Raw genomic sequence first — 20095 nt, 5'->3', positions numbered from 1 at the left:
ACTGCTACGCAGATGATACACAACTTCACATTTCTGTGTCACCAGAGGATTTTAGCTCCACAGATAAATCATTAGACTGTATTAGTTATTTAAATACTTGGATGGCTCACAACTTACAGCTAACAAGACCGAGGTGCTTATTATTGGAGCCAAAGCACAGAGAGAGAATCTGTCCGCACATTTTAATTCACGGGCAATAAAGATAAAAAACCAGGTAAAAAACATTGGTGTCATTTTAGGAACATTGCCAAGGTGCGGCCATTTATATCTCAGGCTGATACAGAGAGACTCATCCATGCTTTTATTACAAGCAGGCTTGACTACTGTAACACTCTCCTGCTATTGGTCAACTGCAAAACATACAGAATGCTGCAGCACGGGTACTGACCAAGACCAGATGGAGAGCACACATTACATCGGTTTTGAAGTCTCTGCACTGGCTGCCTGTGAGTTTTAGACTTAATTTTAAAATTATTCTATTGGTTTTCAAATCAGTTTGGTTTTCAGTTTTAAATTGTAATTTCATTTTTTAAATTTTTTCTCATGTTTCTTTTGTAGTAAATATTAAAGTTTTTATTTTAATTGTTTATTAGTTTTTTCCTGTGAAGCGCATTGTGTTGTATTCATGTCTGAAATGTGTTATATAAATAAAGCTTGATTTGAAGGTAAAATGAATAATGTGTGAACATCAATGGAATATTATGTTAAACCTAAAACAAATATGCTATGAACGTTATAAAAACAGACTTCTGGGAATGTTCTGTGCAACCTCAAGTACAATATGTGAATATCACAATAATATTCTTGCAACATCCCAGACAACTTCCATAACTTAATTAAATGTTCTAGGTACCTTTAAAGAACTTAGACCAGGTGTTCTGTCAACATTCTTACAACATTAACCCTTTGACTCGTATGAACACACAGGTGTGATTATTCTACAGTGGTCCCTACAGCGTACGCTCAAACGGGTATGATTAGAACACTTCATTAGAACGTCTAGTTACAATTGACGCAAAAGTAAACGTTTGAGCTAGCCACACTGTTTTTTCACAGAAACATTTTGTGCAAACACAGTCTTTACAATATTATGTCCTCAATGTGAGCAGTTTATTTTTGGAGGCAATGTTCAGACATTCACAGAAGTAGCAACAGCATAACACAATTCCCATCCAAATCGAAAAACGTAGGCTATATTAGTCCTAATGCTAACTGATGAAAGAGTGAGCTAACAAAAGCTGATGGAAACCATAATGTGAATTAGTTAATAGCAATTACTATTTACAATTCATCACTTCACGGGTGAGCTCACCAGTGATCGAAATACAGTGCATTCAGAAAGTACTCAGACCCCTTGACTTTTTCCACATTTTGTTACGTTACAGTCTTATTCTAAAATGGATGAAATTAACATTTTTCCTTATCAATCTACACACAATACTCCATAATGACAAAGCAAAAACTGTTTTTTGTGGGGTTGTTTTTGCAAATGTATAAAAAAATAAAAAAAATAAAAAAATTTTTTTTTACATAAGTATTCAGACCCTTTGCTATGAGACTCGAAATTCAGCTCAGGTGCATCCTGTTTCCATTGATCATCCTTTCTACAACTTCATTTGAGTCCACCTGTGGTAAATTCAATTGATTGGACATGATTTGGAAAGGCACACACCTGTTTATATAAGGTCCCACAGTTGACAGTGCGTCAGAGCAAACACCAAGCCATGAGGTCGAAGGAAATGTCTGTAGTCGAGGCACAGATCTGGGGAAGGGTACCAAAACATTTCTGCAGCATTGAAGTTCCCCAAGAACACAGTGGCCTCCATCATTCTTAAATGGAAGAAGTTTGGAACCACCAAGACTCTTCCTAGAGCTGGCCGTCAGGCCAAATTGAGCATTTGGAGAGAAGGGCTTTGGTCAGGGAGGTGACCAAGAACCCAATGGTCACTCTGACAGAGCTCCAGAGTTCCTCTGTGGAGATGGGAGAAACTTCCAGAAGGACAACCATCTCTGCAGCACTCCACCAATCAGATCTTTATGGTAGAGTGGCCAGACAGAAGCCACTCCTCAGTAAAAGGCACATGACAGCCCTCTTGGATTTTGCCAAAAGGCTCCTAAAGGACTCCCAGACCATGAGAAACAAGTATCTCTGGTCTGATGAAACCAAAATTGAACTCTTTGGCCTGAATGCCAAGGGTCACGCCTGGAGGAAAACTGGCACTATCCCTACAGTGAAGCTTGGTGGTGGCAGCATCATGCTGTGGGGATGTTTTTCAGCTGCAGGGACTGGGAGACTTGTCAGTATCGAGGGAAAGATGAACGGAGCAAAGTACAGAGAGATCCTTGATGAAAACCTGCTCCAGAGCGCTGAGGCCCTCAGACTGGGGCGAAGGTTCACCTTCCAACAGGACAACGACCCTAAGCACACAGCCAAGACAATGCAGGAGTGGCTTCGGGAAAGTCTCTGAATGTCCTTGAGTGGCCCAGCCAGAGCCCGGACTTGAACCCGATCTAACATCTCTGAAAATAGCTGTGCAGCGACACTCCCCATCCAACCTGACAGAGCTTGAGAGGATCTGCAGAGAAGAATGGGAGAAACTCCCCAAATACAGGTATGCCAAGCTTGTAACGTCATACCCAAGAAGATTCGAGGCTGTAATCACTCCCAAAGGGACTTCAACAAAGTACTGAGTAAAGAGTCTGAATACTGTGATATTTCAATTTTTTTACAAATAATTTGATAAAAATCTGTTTTTGCTTTGTCATTATGACGTATTGTGTGTAGATTGATAAGGGGGAAAAAAACGATTTAATCCATTTTAGAATAAAGCTGTAACGTAACAAAATGTAGAAAAAGTCAAAGGGTCTGAATACTTTCCGAATGCATTGTAATTTAGTAAAATACTTTCTAAAAGTCAAAAGTAATCCTACGGTGGGTAAAGTTTGTGCGCGCTGCCATCTTTGTTTTTCCACATAAACCAAATATAAGAAGAGGTGACAAGATGAGTTGGGTCTGTTTGCAGTATGCATGTTGAAGGGGGTGTCATCTGCCATCATTCACTTCCCCTCATTCACTTCCGGAAGTTTACTCAAAAGACGAGTGAACCATCCCTTCACCTCGTTTTGTTATAACATCTTTGGTCTGACAGACGTTTACGTGATACCCAGAATGCATTGTATGATGTCAACAAACATGTCTCCACACATAGCTGGCAATTAGCTTAGCATTAGCTCATCATAATCAGCACAACCTTCAAAAAAGTATTTTACACACTTTATATGTGTCCATTACAATCTATGCATGATTTGTCACCAGTACTTGAAAATGTGAATAAAACAGAAAATAAAGAAATAATTACCACACAAACCATTTTCTGATAATGATTTATTGATACAAGTGGCACCTGCCGGCAGTCAATCACTTAACCTCTGACACTCACTCAGAGCCATTCAGTGTTGTTGTTTATGTATGTAGTAGTGGGCTAAGCTGTAGCATTAGCAATGTGGAACTCACAAATGTGGAATTCTGGAGATTTTAGTAAATTTTGAAATGAGGCTGAGTATGAAAGTGAGGAATCAGACTCTGACAGTGAGGAGCTGCCCCCAACCTTGTGGCCGTTAAGAACCCTTAATCTGAGGACCCCTTTCCCACCGACGAAGTCCCAGGTCCCTCTGAAGATGCTGGTGGTGATGGAGGCAGACAAACAGTGGGTGAAGTACAGGAGGTCTGCGGTAGCTGCAAGGCCGCCAGCCATTTCACATTAGCATAGCATGCCTAAAATGTAAATTGTCTGGCACAGTGAAATGGGCTACTTCTTGGTGAATTAATGAGTAGGTGGAACACACCTCATTTCAAACTGTTGTTTGAAAATAAAATTGTTGTTTGAAAATAATTTGAAACATAGCCTATAGATAATTAGCAGGAAGCTAATTGGTTTGAGGGCAGCATGGGTTAACTGTCCTGTTGCGTGACAATCAAATCTTGGATTTCTCATTCTGACATCACGCTCATAAAAAAACTCACGCTAGAGATATGTGAAAAATATTAAGGGAATGCTCTGTGCAATTTCACTTAACATTGTATAAATGTCATTACAACTGAGTATATTTTGTGCTTTGGGAACCTATCTCTTGTAATGTACCCACACTGTTCCCACAACCTAATGAAATGTTCTAGGAACCTTTAATGAACTCAGAAAGGCTGTTCTATCAACATTCTTGCAACCTCAAAGGAATGTTTTGTGCACCCTGTCACAAACATTATCTGAATGTCAGCACAACTGGACAGTTTTAGTGTTTTGGGAACATATATCTTGTCATATCCACACAATGTTCCCACAACCTAAATAAATGTTTTAGGAACTTTTAAAGAACATAAAAAATGTGTTCTGGGAATGTTCTTGTAACATCAGGGGAATGTTTTTGCACCCTAAAATAAACATTGTATAATCATCTGCACAACTGGACAGTTTATATTTTGTGATGTCCCCACAGTGTTCCCACCAGACTGTTCCCACAACCTAAAGAAACATTCTGGGAACCTTTAAACAACAGACAAAAAGTGTTCTGGGAACGTTCTTGTAACATCAGGGGAATGTTTTTGCACCCTTATACAAACATTGTATAATCATCAGCACAACTGGACAGTTTTTGTGTTATGAGAACATTTGCCGCAACCTAACGAATGTTCTGGGAACTTTCACAGAACCATTGTGGTTTGCTGGGTGTACCCATAGAAATGCATGAAAATACATAGATAGCAGTGGAGCCTCCTCAGAAGAGGAAGGGAAGGACCATCCTCCTCAGTGAATTTCATAAAAATAAAAAGTTATGCTTTTTAGATAAAACTATACTGAATATATTCACAGGTCACCAAATAATTTATTAAAACACACTCTTTTGCAATGAAGGTCTACAGTAGCCTCAACAGCACTCTGTAGGGTAGCACCATGGTGTAGCCGGAAGACAGCTAGCTTCCGTCCTCCTCTGGGTACATTGACTTCAAGTACAAAACCTTGGAGGCTCATGGTTCCATAGACTTACACAGTAATTATGACAACTTCCGGAGGATGTCCTCCAACCTATCAGAGCTCTTGCAGCATGAACTGACATGCTGTCCACCCAATCAAAGGATCAGATAATGAATATAGTACTGAAAGTATAAGCTACAGCTAGCTAGTTTGTGGTGGGTAGTTGACTCAAAGAGAGAGAAAGACAATAGTTGAACAGTTTTAAACTAATTAATTTCTTCACAAATGAAGGAGAAGCAAGTGAGAGACAGAGAGAGTAATTTTTTTTCACTTACTTAGCTAGCAAATGCAGCTAGCTAGTTTAGCCTACTCAAACACCCTGCAAACACTGGAACTCTTCCAAGTCAAGGCAAGCTTTTGGTTTGACTAATTGATTGATACCGGGGCCCGCCAGTGTAACTGCTAAACTGCTTACTGACTATCGTTACTGCATAATTGTAGCGGGTTTACTAATGCGTTAGTTCTATTAGCTATGTTGACTATGACGTTACAAATAGCTAATATGGTGACAACGATGTAGGCTGTGTGTAGCGGTTATAATATGGTTTTGCTTGGAAAGGTTTTTTCGCCTGGTATCATACAGCTGATGTGTTGTGCATTGAAGCACAAGCGAAGGGAAAAGGTGAGAGGAGGAGAGTGCATAAATGCAAGAATGAATACAACGTGGCTGCTATGAAAGTGAACTGTGTTTACGCGTGATCAGGGGTGTATTCATTCCGCTGATTCTGTTGAAAGACATTTCTGAAACGGAAGCAAACTGAACGAAACAGGGATAAACATACCTGAATTTGTCCAATAAAACTCTCGTTTGCAACTGTTGGACTAATGATTGCGCCCTAGATCAGCTAGATGCAGGCAAGAGTGTGAAGGCAGTATTGAATGTGTCACTGTCTGTCACCTCAAATTTTTCTCTCAACATTTGTGCACCAGGTTGTAAACTTTCATTCATAGGCTAGGTTGTGGCAACCTCATGATGGGTATAGGGAAAATTTGAGTATCATGTAGTAGCCTAAACCTATCGATGTTACAATGAACTGGGTGAATGGAATATGAATGACAGTCATCCAATATGCTGTAATAATAGAAAACAGCATCGACCGCCACTGTTTAATAGCTGTACTCACGTGAGTGGGAGCAGGGCTGTTCCACAGGTCAGTGATCTCACTGAGGTTTTCCGGCAGGTCGTCTTCGTGCTCTGCCTGGGCAGCTAGCTCCAGGTTCCGACAGAACGGGTCTAGCCACACAGGGTTGGCCCTGAGTGTCAACAACAGTCTTAGCTATAACCTTACCCAGTATAACACTTCATCAGTCTTATTAGATATTGTATACACAACTGTCAGATATTTAAGATCAGCACTGCATGTATCTGTGAACCTGCAAAAGGAATATGCCCACACAGACATCATATCAATGACATGAGTCAAGTGCAATAAAGTAGGTTTTAAAATGCATAAACACTTATCTATTGTCTCACCCCTCAAATGAGTATTTATTGGTGTTCGGCATATCCAGGATGTCCATGAGACCTTGCTTCCCTGGAAGACAGAAGACAAATGGGTGAAATATGAATTATAATCACGCACACACATATACACACACACACACACACACACACACAGCTAGTCAAACTAGTCCACAGTGCTAATAGTTTGCCACATCCTGCCGTTAGGCTTGCAGGGACTTTCCCCTCGGTGCTGTCTCTCACCTGTGGATCCTGCTACAATGGCTTTCAGCTTCCTCTTGTGTCTGTAGCACAGAAAAACACACAGACAGGTGGTGAGACATTCAACATGTTGACATAGCAGAGTCAAAGTATCTATCATAGCCAGTGTGAAGTAACACCATTACAAATTCCATTGAAATGAAAAAGAAAATGTCATTGACTATTGAGATGAACTGAAAGAGCAATCTATACTTTGATGCACAAGAACATATTGTAAAATGAAGTGGTTTAGTATGAGTAAGATTATTGGATTGTATATGTTAAAGTGGATCGGTATGCTATGTTTGACAATTAGGGTGAAAGGGTGACAGAGGGTGGTGCGAACAGCCCAGTACATCACTGGGGCCGAGCTCCCTGCCATCCAGGACCTCTATGTCAGGCGGTGTCAGAGGAAGACCCGAAAAATTGCCAAAGACTCCAGCCACCCAAGCCATAGACTGTTCACTCTGCTACTGTCCGGAAAATGGTACCGGAGGATCGGCTCTCGGACCAACAGGCTCCGAGACAGTTTCTACCCCCAAGCGATAAGACTGCCAGACTGCTAAATAGTCAATTAATGGTACCCAAACTATCTGTACTGACTCTATCTTGCACTGACCCTACGCACACTCACTAGACTATATATACAAACCATATACACAATCACTCACACACACTACATTGACACTCCCACACAAAACCCACACACATTCACACACGCAGACCAACACAACACAAACACACATACATATTACACGCACGCACACACACACACTTTTACACTCATCATTTGCTGCTGCTGCTCTGTTCTTTATTTTACTCGTATTATTATCTATCCTGATGCCTAGTCACTTTACCCTGCCTTCATGTACATACAGTATCTACCTCAAATACCTTGTACCTCTGCACATTGATTTGGTACTGGTACTCCCTGTATATATTGCCATTCTTGTGTATTTTATTTTATTCCTCGTGTTACAATTTGTATTTTTATTTTTACTCTACATTGTTGGGAAGGGCTCGTAAGCTAGCATTTCACGGTAAAGTCTACACCAATTGGATTCGGCGTATGTGACAAATACATTTTGATTTGAATTAAAGTGGGAGGCTCTTACACTGTGCGATAGTACCAGTTCATGAAGATGAACAACATGGCTGCCAAGAAGAGCAACACAGCTAGGATAATGATGGCCATCTGTAGCGTTGTGAGGTCATCAGGTGCTCTCCCGCTGACGGCAGGCTGGACATCCAGGATGTTGTAATTCCTGAACAGGTTCCTCAGCTGTTCCTTGTTCTCATCAATCATCTGAATCACCCTGTCAATCACAAGACCAGGGAAGTAGAGACAATGGGCTCAGCACAGAGAGGAGTAGACTTAAACAACATGGTTTTTGTGTAGTAACAATATAATGACATAGAAATATAATTACTAGAAGGGACAAAGCACCTAAGACCACTGCAATTTGACTGGTAAATTAATATGTACACTAAATATGGGAATGGGGACTGTCCGTTCTAGTAATTATATTTCTATAGGTAATAACATGATAATAAACTATACTGCCAGGCAGCAACTGACTTTTCCACGTCCAGGATGCGGTTGGTCTGCTTGTTGACAACGTGTATGAGCACATCTGTCTGGGAAAAGTTCACGCTGCCCTTCTTGTCCACGTGGAACTGAGCAGAAACAGTGTTGGAAAATGACAAAGGGGGTTAGTGGGAGATACACATTTCATATGTCATTTTATACACACGCATGCACACACGCACACACTTGCACAAGCACACACACTCCCCCACACCCTTACCTACCTGCACATCGTCCGTGTTGACTATGGCTCCGGTGATGTTGGACAGCAAGTTGACAAACTCCTCCTGGAACTGTCGTACACGCTCGGGTATCTCGTTGATGACGATCTTCACCCGCTGGTCGTCCCGCAGGATGTAGATGCCCACCATGGCGATGTCACTGTGGCCCGCCAGGTCCCGTGCCAACACCTCCACCACAAAGTATCCCGGGTCGTAAGCCGTGAACAGGTCAAAGGTACGGATGATCCCATCTTTCTCTCCTAAGGGTTATCAACAGGTTCAGGGCCAATTCCACTGTGATTCAATCAATATTTAGAATTGAAATATATCCCATCTGTCTCCCCTAGAGGTGGGCGTTATCAACAGGGTTGAGGCCCATTCCATTTCAATTCAGTCAATTTAGAGTAGTCAATTCATTTCCTGAATTGAAATGGAACTGATCCCAACCATTGTTATAAAAGGACAAGTAAGGACACTTTTGAAGAGAGAGAGAGGGTTATCAACATGGTTGGGGCCCAATTCCATTTCAATTCAATTAATCTCCTCAATTCTGAATTGAAATGGAATTGATTCCAACATTGGTTATCAAGGATTAACAATTGATACTATACAAACACAGAGGAGATAATAGTCATGCTAGGCAGTAGGCAGTGACTGACCTATGATGAAGACGTTTCCTATGTAATCAGAGTCATTGGACTGGAGTTTAATGTAGCGAATGGACAGGACATGGTACAGCACCAGGCTGTTGTTCCCTACATCGTTGTCTATAGCCTGTACCCGGATCAGATCTGAGCCCACCTTGGCATCAGCAGCGACACCTGAGAGAGAGAGAGAGAGAGAGAGAGAGAGATAGAGGGGGTGGGGAATGAAAGCGAGATAACTGGTTAGTAAGAGCAGCACAATATTATCAATTCACACTCATGCGTATAGACACACAACCTCAACACACACACACACATTTACACATTTACCCCTTCCCCCAGTTTATGTACAGTACCTGTAGTGTACTCTAGCTTGGTGAAGCGCGGTGGCTGGTCGTTGATGTCCTCCAGGTAGATTCTGACCTCCTGCAGGGTTGGGTCACGGCTGGGGTCAAGGGCTCTGCCCCAGGCTGACCTTTGACCCCCGGCAAGGGCCCAGTTCCTTTGGCTGGAGGCCTTGACGATGATGGAGTACACTGAGATGTCCTCACGGTCCAGATCCTTCTTCACCTTCAGTATGCCCCCTGGGCTCAGGCCAAAGTTACCTTCAGTATCTCCCCCTAAAGGGCATGATTGGAAATCAGTGTTACGTCCATATTCAATAGACAGCAGCACCAACATGCAGCAACCAAAAATATATTTCATTATTCAGTATTAGTACTAATGGACTGATATTTCTGCATTGTCCGGTATGGATGAATCAGTGTGTGTGTGTGTGTGTGCCTGTGTCTGTGTGTGTTTGTGTGGTTGTGTGTAGTGTTGTGTTGTCCTCTCCACAGACCTGCAATGAAGAAGTAGACTACAGCGTTGGAGCCTTCATCTGCGTCCACAGCTCCTGTCACGTTACCCACTACTGTCCCTGGAGTAGAGTGCTCTGCCACAGACAGAGTCTGGTACGGCAGGCTGCCTCGCTGAGAGTCAGACAGACATACAGACAGATGCACACACACACACACAGATACATGAGCCAGATGTAAAACAAAATCGTATATGAAACAGAGACATGCCCTGTTTATACTTGGTTCTAACATGCATATTTTGTCCTGATCCTGTGCACATTCGGATTCTGCCCACATTTTCAGACAGGTGTAGACGATTAAAAGACGCATTGCGATCTGATTGTGATCAGATCTTCCAGACCACCTCTGGAGGTAGACAGGCACGCATTGTATCTTGATGTCTTACAAGTGTAGATGGATCTGGACAGTGAAACCATTTAAATCATCATAATCCTGCCTTCTAAAATCATTGACAAGTGGCACCATTTACATATGGCATCAATTTGGGTCTTAGAATAAATACATAAATACTATTTTGAAAGAATAGCTGTCAAAACATTTGCATACAGGGAGGGACCAGTAAAATCTGGTCACAATGCGGACACAATGGACAGATATGAGACACATTGTAATACCATCTGTAGGCATATTTTTGAAAATGTGGGCACAATCAGAATGTGGACAAGATAAGGACAAAGGACGCATGTTAGCGCCAGGTATAAACAAAGCTATTGACTAATATACAAACACAGTACAGTACACAAAATACCAAATAAAACACAACCCTAATCACAGACAAACATCAAATATCTAGAGATTTTAAAATGTGGTTTGGTATAGAAAAGACATTATCCCATTTCAAGTATCATTTAGTGTTAAGGTATAAACCCAGAGTTAGACTTATAGCTGAGGAGTCCAGGGCTATGTTTCATTGCAATAAGATGAGTGTGAATTAGGGCAGAGTGGCGGGAACATCTTCCTGGCATGAGACACCACCCAGCTCCGTAACTCTCCTCCACTCACCGGGGGCTTAAAGAAGACAGGCTCGTTGTCATCGATGTCCAACAGCGCCACCTGTAAGGGCTGGGTGGTCTCATAAGGCACGGGCTGACCCAGGTCATAGGCCACAACAATCAGCTGAGGGACAGGACACAGTCCTTTAGTCAGACATAAACAATACACATACACACAAGCATGCATGCACACACACGCACACACAAACACACACAAGAATGCACACACACACACACACACACACAAATACATGCACGCACACACACACACACACACACACACACACACACACACACACACACACACACACACTCGCACACACACACACGCACACACAATACAAACACAATATACACACACTCCATCACTGTGTAGGTTCATAAGTCGCATATCATCTTGTTCATTCCTGTCTGGGCTGAATCCTAACATGAAATCCACCAGGCCTACATCAAACTTTAATGCATATCTCCCATTGATATGAAGGTACACGTATGATTCAGGTTGTCACTAGCTACAAGTGCATATCTCAAGTTAGAATTGGGCCCAGTCAGTCCACTCACACTGTGCAGGGCCTGCTTCTCTCGGTCCAGTTTGATGGCGGTGGTGATGACTCCTGTAATAGCATCAATGTGGAAGTTCTCCCAGTCTCTGTTTCCAGCTCCTGTCTGGAGGAAGGCATAGCGCACCTCTCCATTCACCCCCTCATCCCCATCTGTCGCAAACACCTCATACACCAGCAGGCCTGGGGGCTGCTCCTACAAGGGGGGAGGACAGACACATCATTGAGATTTTAGATATTCTGTTTGTATGCAATATAACTACAACTGCAGACAGTTTTACAGTAGCAATGTGTGTGTAGTGGAGCAACACCTTCATACTGTACATGCCCAAAAATAATGTATATGTTCTTCAATTTTTACTATCCCGCTAGGGACTACTAACAAACGGCATACTGTAGTACCACCAACATGCACATGCAAAAACACACACACACACACACACACCTCCATGATATGCATGATGGTGCCGTTGGTGGGCCTGACAAACATGGGCCTGTTATCGTTGACATCTATGACGATGATGCGTAAGACGGCGGTGCCCCAGAGGGGTGGTCTGCCCTGGTCTGTAGCCACCACTGTCAAGTTAAAGTGCTCAAAGGACTGCAGCAGACGGAGAGAACGCACCAGGCCTGTGTCAGCGTCCAGAGAGAAGGCATCTGATACACCATAGAGAGGGAGAGAGAGAAAATAGTAAGAGAATGTAACCAACAGTTAGTCAGAGGCAGGGAGAAAGTGAGACAAAACATGTAAATGTTAAACAGGGGGTATACAGGATTTTGTTCTAGCCCAGCACTAACACACTTGACTCAACTAATCAATTGGTCATGAAGATCATAATAAGTTGAATCAGTGGTGTTAATGCTGGGCTGGAACAAATGCCTCTCACAGTACAGATGATGGTAAGGGGTGTGTGTGTGTGTGTGTGTGTGTGTGTGTGTGTGTGTGTGTGTGTGTGAGTGTGCGAGTGTGCGTGTGTGTAGGGCTCCAACCTGCCCCCGGGCCCTGCAGGCTGTAAGAGAGCAGGCCGTTCTGCCCCTCATCCAAGTCAGTGGCAGTCAGCGTGATCACAGACGTTCCACTGGGCTCGTTCTCAAACACACTGGTCTCAAAGACCCGCACGGAGAACCGTGGACGGAAGTCATTCACATCCAGAACGGTCACCAAGACCTGAGAGAGACAGGAAAATAGTATGTGGTCCTGTGTGGCTCAGTTAGTAAGAGTGTGGCGCTAGCAATACCAACGTTGTGGTTTCAATCCCCACAGGGATCATAATACACATAATACCAATGCGGCACTATATTTTCAATGTACATTTACATTCACATTTTAGTCATTTAACATACACTCTTATCCAGAGTGACTTACAGTCAGTGCATTCAGCTAAGTTTACTTATGTTCTACTACAGTATGAATCCCACCTGAACAGAGTTCTCTCGTCGGTTGTTGGGGCTGCCCCCAGGGTTGTCCCTAGCGATGGCCGTCAGGGTGTAGTGGTCTTTAGTCTCTCTGTCCAGTGGAGACAGAATGTAGATGTCACCCTGAGAAGAGGAGGAGGAGGAGGAGGAGAAAGAGGAGAAAGATCATTATTAAAATAAAGTATAGTGAAGACGGGCCAAGAGGTGCAGTAAACTACAGAAGAGTATTAGGGCCAAGTGAAGTTAAAAATAAATACAAAAAACGGCGACGGGTGGTGGTACATAGAAATGTCCTTTAAAAAAGCAGCAATATTTAGAGAATAAAGTGGCAATATTTTGAGAAGAAAGTCAAAATTAAATTTCGAGTAGGGGATTTGGTTAAATGCATGTCTCCCTAGCTCCCTTTTGCTGTGCGCGCCACCATTGAAATGCCTGCAGTTAGATGACCTGGTGAAACTATACTTTAGAATTGGCTTAATAACCTCTTAAGGATCGGACACTTTTTTTCAATTTTCGCCTAAAATGACATACCCAAATCTAACTGCCTGTAGCTCAGGACCTGAAGCAAGGATATGCATATTCTTGATACCATTTGAAAGGAAACACTTTGAAGTTTGTGGAAATGTGAAATTAATGCAGGAGAATATAACACATTAGATCTGCTAAAAGGTAATACAAACAAAAAAACATGCGTTTTCTATTGTTTGTCTTTTGTTCCATCATCTTTGAAATGCAAGAGAAAGGCCACAATATAATATTGCAGTTTAGGCTCAATTTTGGCCACTAGATGGAAGCAGTGTGTGTGCAAAGTTTCAGATTGATCCAGTGAAGCATTGCAATACTGGACTCTTTTGTATCAAGTCTGCCCAAATGTGCCGAATTGGTCAATTGATACATTTTCAAGTACATAACTATAGAGAACATACAAAAATGATATGGTAATACAAAATGTAAGTTTACACACTCCCAGGAATGTCATACATGATTGATCATTAGCTTATACACTAACTTTCACACATCTAGATGGCTGGGCGGGGTGGGTGTTGAGCCAGAGACAGCAGGGGTTCAAACTGTAGAACCCAGTTCCTACATTTGAATATAAAAATTGATTTTATTAAACAAAACTATGGTACATTTTATCTCTGGGACCCTTAGGATGACAAATCGGAGCAAGATTACATTATTTACCTTCAGAGGTGAATGTATAAAACCAGTTGCCGTGATATGTTTTTTGTTGTTGTGCACTCTCCTCAAACAATAGCATGGTCTTGTTTCACTGTCATAGCTACTGTAAATTGGACAGTGCAGTTAGATTAACAAGAATTTAAGCGTTATGCCCATATAAGACATGTCTATGTCCTGGAAAGTTTGCTGTTACTTACAACAGTCATGCTAATCACATTAGCGCACGTTAGCTCAACCGTCCCGTATACGGGACACCAATCCCATAGAGGTTTTAATAACAAGGAAATCCTTTATCTTTTAGCATGTAATAACCATATGATTATAAGTAGGCCTATTAGGACCTGGAAGAGGTTATGCCACAGATTATTTTCAGAAGGAGGAACCACACAACTCAGATAAGATATTTCATCCAAGTCTGTGTGATTACGTACAGTACATACAGTGCCTTGCAAAATAATTCATCCCCCTTGGCGTTTTCCCTATTTTGTTGCATTACAACCTGTAATTTAAATTGATTTTTATTTGGATTTCATGTAATGGACATACACAAAATAGTCCAAATTGGTGAAGTGAAATGAAAAAAATTACTTATTAAAAACAAATCTACAAAATAAATAACGGAAAAGTGGTGCGTGCATATGTATTCACCCCCTATGCTATGAAGCCCCTAAATAAGATCTGGTGCATCCAATTACCTTCAGAAGTCACATAATTAGTTAAATAAAGTCCACCTGTGTGCAATCTAAGTGTCACATGATCTGTCACATGATCTCAGTATATATACACCTGTTCTGAAAGGCCCCAGAGTCTGCAACACCACTAAGCAAGGGGCACCACCAAGCAAGCGGCACCATAAAGACCAAGGAGCTCTCCAAACAGGTAATGGACAAAGTTGTGGAGAAGTACAGATCAAGGTTGGGTTATAAAAAAATATCAGAAACTTTTAACATCCCACGGAGCACCATTAAATCCATTATAAAAAAAATTGAAAGAATATGGCACCACAACAAGCCTGCCAAGAGAGGGCCACCCACCAAAACTCACGGACCAGGCAAGGAGGGCATTAATCAGAGAGGCAACAAAGAGACCAAAGATAACCCTGAAGGAGCTGCAAAGCTCCACAGCGGAGATTGGAGTATCTGTCCATAGGACCACTTTAAGCCGTACACTCCACAGAGCTGGGCTTTATGGAAGAGTGTCCAGAAAAAAGCCATTGCTTAAAGAAAAAAATAAGCAAACACGTTTGGGGTTCGCCAAAAGGCATGTGGGAGACTCCCTAAACCTATGGAAGAAGGTACTCTGGTCAGATGAGACTAAAATTGAGCTTTTTGACCATCAAGAAAAACGTTATGTCTGGCGCAAACCTAACACCTCTCATCACCCCGAGAACACCATCCCCTCAGTGAAGCATGGTGGTGGCAGCATCATGCTGTGGGGATGTTACCCCGTGTAGCTCAGTTGGTAGAGCTTGGCGCTTGCAACGCCAGGGTTGTTGGTTCGATTCCCAAGGGGGGCCAGTATGAAAAATGTATGCACTCACTAACTGTAAGTCACTCTGGATAAGAGCGTCTGCTAAATGACTAAAATGTAAATATGTTTTTCATCGGCAGGGACTGGGAAACTAGTCAGAATTTAAGGAATGATGGATGGCGCTAAATACAGGGTAATTCTTGAGGGACACCTGTTTCAGTCTTCCAGAGATTTGAGACTGGGACGGAGGTTCACCTTCCTGCAGGACAATGACCCTAAGCATACTGCTAAAGCAACACTTGAGTGGTTTAAGGGGAAACATTTAAATGTCTTGGAATGGCCTAGTCAAAGCCTGGACCTCAATCCAATTGAGAATATGTGGTATGACTTAAAGATTGCTGTACACCAGCGGAACCCATCCTGCTTGAAGGAGCTGGAGCAGTTTTGCCTTGAAGAATGGGCAAAAATCCCAGTGGCTAGATGTGCCATGCTTATAGAGACATACCCCAAGAGACTTGCAGCTGTAATTGCTGTAAAAGGTGTCTCTACAAAGTATTGACTTTGGGGGTTGAATAGTTATGCACGCTCAAGTTTTCTGTTTTTTTGTCTTATTTCTTGTTTGTTTCACAAAAAAATATATTTTGCATCTTCAAAGTGGTAGTCAAGTTGTGTAAATCAAATGATACAAACCCCCCAAAAATCAATTTTAATTCCAGGTTGTAAGGCAACAAAATAGGAAAAATGCCAAGGGGGGTGAATACTTTCGCAAGCCACCGTAGGTAGAGACAGGTGGGTTGTGAGTGTATGCAGGTGTGGGGGGGTCTAATACACTCGATCAAACAGGTGTCACACACACGCACGGTATCCCCAAAGCAATACCATTTTAACGGCCATGGTGCATTGTCAAACTGCGAAGAGACATGGAGTTGCGTGCATCAGACCCTGTCCCGAGTGGCGCAGTGGTCTAAGGCACTGCATCGCAGTGCTAGCTGTGCCACTAGAGATCCTGGTTCGAATCCAGGCTCTGTCATAGCCGGCCGTGACCGGGAGACCCATAGGGCGGCGCACAATTGGCCCAGCGTCGTCCAGGGTAGGGGAGGGAATGTCCGGCAGGGATGTAGCTCAGTTGGTAGAGCATGGCGTTTGCAACGCCAGGGTTGTGGGTTCGATTCCCACAGGGGGCCAGTATGAAAAAAAATAAAATAATGTATGCACTCACTAACTGTAAGTCGCTCTGGATAAGTGCGTCTGCACTTATGTTATCCTCAATCCCCTCCATATGCCAACACCGTGCATAGCATATTTTAGAGAGTAACAGCAGCCTATATGTCGAAACGAAAGGTTAACTTACAAATTTGTGCAAAATGGCATGGTGTTTTATGTAGACTAGACTTCCAATTAAGTAGCCTCATAGACCTATCCTTATTATCTTGTGAACCCCAGTTCTCTTAGATTGATAAGTATGAGTGCGCAGTGACGCCTGTTTGAACGAGTGTATTAGATAATTAGATTGATGGCCATTTGTTTGTTTTGCCCCTACTTTTTACTGCCCACACACACACACCTGTATACACACACAACCAGCCCATCTCTACCTACAGTACATTCGGAAAGTATTCAGACCCCTTGACATTTCCAAATTTTGTTACGTCACAGCCTTATTCTAAAATTGATTACATTTTTGTTTTCCTCATCAATTTATACCCCATAATGACAAAGCAAAAACAGGTTAAGAAATGTTTATTAAATGTATACAAAATAAAAAACGGAAATATCACATTTACATAAGTATTCAGACCATTTACTCAGTACTTTGTTGAAGCACCTTTGGCAGCAATTACAGCCTGGAGTGTTCTTGGGTATGTTGGAAGGTGAACCTTTGCCCCAGTCTGAGATCCTGAGTGCTCTGGAGCAGGTTTTTCATGAAAGATATCTCTGTACTTTGCTCTGTTCATCTTTCCCTCAATCCTGACTAGTCTCCCAGTCCCTGCCACTGAAAAACATCCCTCACAACATGATGCTGCCACCCCCATGCTTCACCGTAAGAATGGTGCCAGGTTTCCTCCAGATGTGACACTTCACTCCAGATGTGAACTCTTTGGCATTCAGGCCAAAGAGTTCAATCTTGGTTTCATCAGACCAGAGAATCTTGTTTCTCATGGTCGGAGTCCTTCAGGTGCATTTTACTCAGGAGTGGCTTCCGTCTGGCCACTCTACCATAAAGGCCTGATTGGTAGAGTGCTGCAGAGATGGTTGTCCTTCTGGAAGGTTCTCCCATCTCCACAGATGAACTATGGAGCTCTGTCAGAGTGACCATCGAGTTCTTGGTCATCAGAAAAGCAGAACATAATATTTGGTACAGAAACCTTTGTTTGCAATTACAGAGATCCTACGTTTCCTGTAGGTCTTGACCAGGTTTGCACACACTGCAGCAGGGATTTTGGCCCACTCCTCCATACAGACCTTCTCCAGATCCTTCAGGTTTCGGGGCTGTCGCTGGGCAATACGGACTTTCAGCTCCCTCCAAAGATTTTCTATTGGGTTCAGGTCTGGAGACTGGCTAGGCCACTCCAGGACCTTGAGATGCTTCTTACGGAGCCACTCCTTAGTTGCCCTGGCTGTGTGTTTCGGGTCATTGTCATGCTGGAAGACCCAGCCACGACCCATCTTCAATGCTCTTACTGAGGGAAAGAGGTTGTTGGCCAAGATCTCGCGATACATGGCCCCATCCATCCTCCCCTCAATACGGAGCAGTCGTCCTGTCCCCTTTGCAGAAAAGCATCCCCAAAGAATGATGTTTCCACCTCCATGCTTCACGTTGGGATGGTGTTCTTGGGGTTGTACTCATCCTTCTTCTTCCTCCAAACCCAGGCGAGTGGAGTTTAGACCAAAAAGCTCTATTTTTGTCTCATCAGATCACATTACCTTCTCCCATTCCTCCTCTGGATCATCCAGATGGTCATTGGCAAACTTCAGACGGGCCTGGACATGCGCTGGCTTGAGCAGGGGGACCTTGCGTGCGCTGCAGGATTTTAATCCATGACAGCAAAGTGTGTTACTAATGGTTTTCTTTGAGACTGTGGTCCCAGCTCTCTTCAGGTCATTGACCAGGTCCTGCCATGTAGTTCTGGGCTGATCCCTCACCTTCCTCATGATCATTGATGCCCCACGAGGTGAGATCTTGCATGGAGCCCCAGACTGAGGGTGATTGACTGTCATCTTGAACTTCTTCCATTTTCTAATAATTGTGCCAACAGTTCTTGCCTTCTCACCAAGCTGCTTGCCTATTGTCCTGTAGCCCATCCCAGCCTTGTGCAGGTCTACAATTTTATCCATGATGTCCTTACACAGCTCTCTGGTCTTGGCCATTGTGGAGAGGTTGGAGTCTGTTTGATTGAGTGTGTGGACAGGTGTCATTTATACAGGTAACGAGTTCAAACAGGTGCAGTTAATACAGGTAATGAGTGGAGAACAGGAGGGCTTCTTAAAGAAAAACTAACAGGTCTGTGAGAGCCGGAATTCTTACTGGTTGGTAGGTGATCAAATACTTATGTCATGCAATAAAATGCAAATTAATTACTTAAAAATCATACAATGTGATTTTCTGGATTTTTGTTTTAGATTCCGTCTCTCACAGTTGAAGTGTACCTATGATAAAAATTACAGACCTCTACATGCTTTGTAAGTAGGAAAACCTGCAAAATCGGCAGTGTATCAAATACTTGTTCTCCCCATCAATGCATACTTACAGATGTAGGATCTTAATTTGATCACTCTTTTGTTGCTGAGTATTTCTAGTGTATTAGAGGTTTGAAAAGGATTCTAAAGTTTGTAATTTCCACTTTAAAATGTCAGACTTGATTTGCCCTCACGAAAATGTATTAATTATAATCCACATAATAATTCAAATTTCCTGTTGCTGCAGGATTATTTTGAGACCCCCCCCCCCCCCCCTCCGTTCTGCACATTTGTTATTTTACACACACATCAGTTTTTCTAATGTAGCTGCTGCTCCCTTCACGTTTCGCTCTTTACTCACCCTCTTCTGAACAATGATGATGTAGCCTATGTCTCTGACTCATATTTCTGAACAGCTGAATTAAAAACCTTGCAGCGATTTGAAAGAACATTCCAAAACATATATATTATGAAGGCTACAACCTTCTGTCTGTCTGTGGTAACGGATATTGCAGTTGCACTTGCAGGATACAGTCCCTACACTTCATCGCTAGTTTTTCAACCACTCTTCAAATTTCTTGTTAACAAACTATAGTTTTGGCAAGTCGGTTAGGACATCTACTTTGTGCATGACACAAATAATTTTTCCAACAATTGTTTACAGACAGATTATTTCACTTATAATTCACTGTATCATAATTCCAGTGGGGCAGAAGTTTACATACACTAAGTTGACTGTGCCTTTAAAC

General features: G+C 42.6%; 1 protein-coding gene across 1 annotated transcript in view; it reads right to left on the bottom strand.

Annotated features, from left to right (window-relative positions):
* Window positions 1-20095, bottom strand: part of LOC311133639 (cadherin-23-like) — a 601713-nt gene that overhangs the window by 21729 nt on the left and 559889 nt on the right. The window contains exons 47-60 of the mRNA XM_084167165.1: window positions 13017-13136; window positions 12588-12765; window positions 12043-12254; window positions 11599-11793; window positions 11048-11161; window positions 10027-10156; window positions 9542-9805; window positions 9201-9362; window positions 8545-8801; window positions 8312-8409; window positions 7848-8048; window positions 6736-6776; window positions 6505-6565; window positions 6155-6284 (exon numbers count right to left, since the gene is read on the bottom strand). Coding sequence (XP_084023291.1) covers window positions 6155-6284; window positions 6505-6565; window positions 6736-6776; window positions 7848-8048; window positions 8312-8409; window positions 8545-8801; window positions 9201-9362; window positions 9542-9805; window positions 10027-10156; window positions 11048-11161; window positions 11599-11793; window positions 12043-12254; window positions 12588-12765; window positions 13017-13136 — 2163 coding nt within the window. The remainder of the gene's footprint in view (window positions 1-6154; window positions 6285-6504; window positions 6566-6735; window positions 6777-7847; window positions 8049-8311; window positions 8410-8544; window positions 8802-9200; window positions 9363-9541; window positions 9806-10026; window positions 10157-11047; window positions 11162-11598; window positions 11794-12042; window positions 12255-12587; window positions 12766-13016; window positions 13137-20095) is intronic.

Source organism: Coregonus lavaretus (assembly GCF_964263955.1).
Source record: "Coregonus lavaretus genome assembly, chromosome: 1".
Classification (NCBI taxonomy): Eukaryota; Metazoa; Chordata; class Actinopteri; order Salmoniformes; family Salmonidae; genus Coregonus; species Coregonus lavaretus.
The sequence above is the reverse complement of the archived record's forward strand: the minus strand, read 5'-3'. Positions and strand labels throughout refer to the sequence as shown.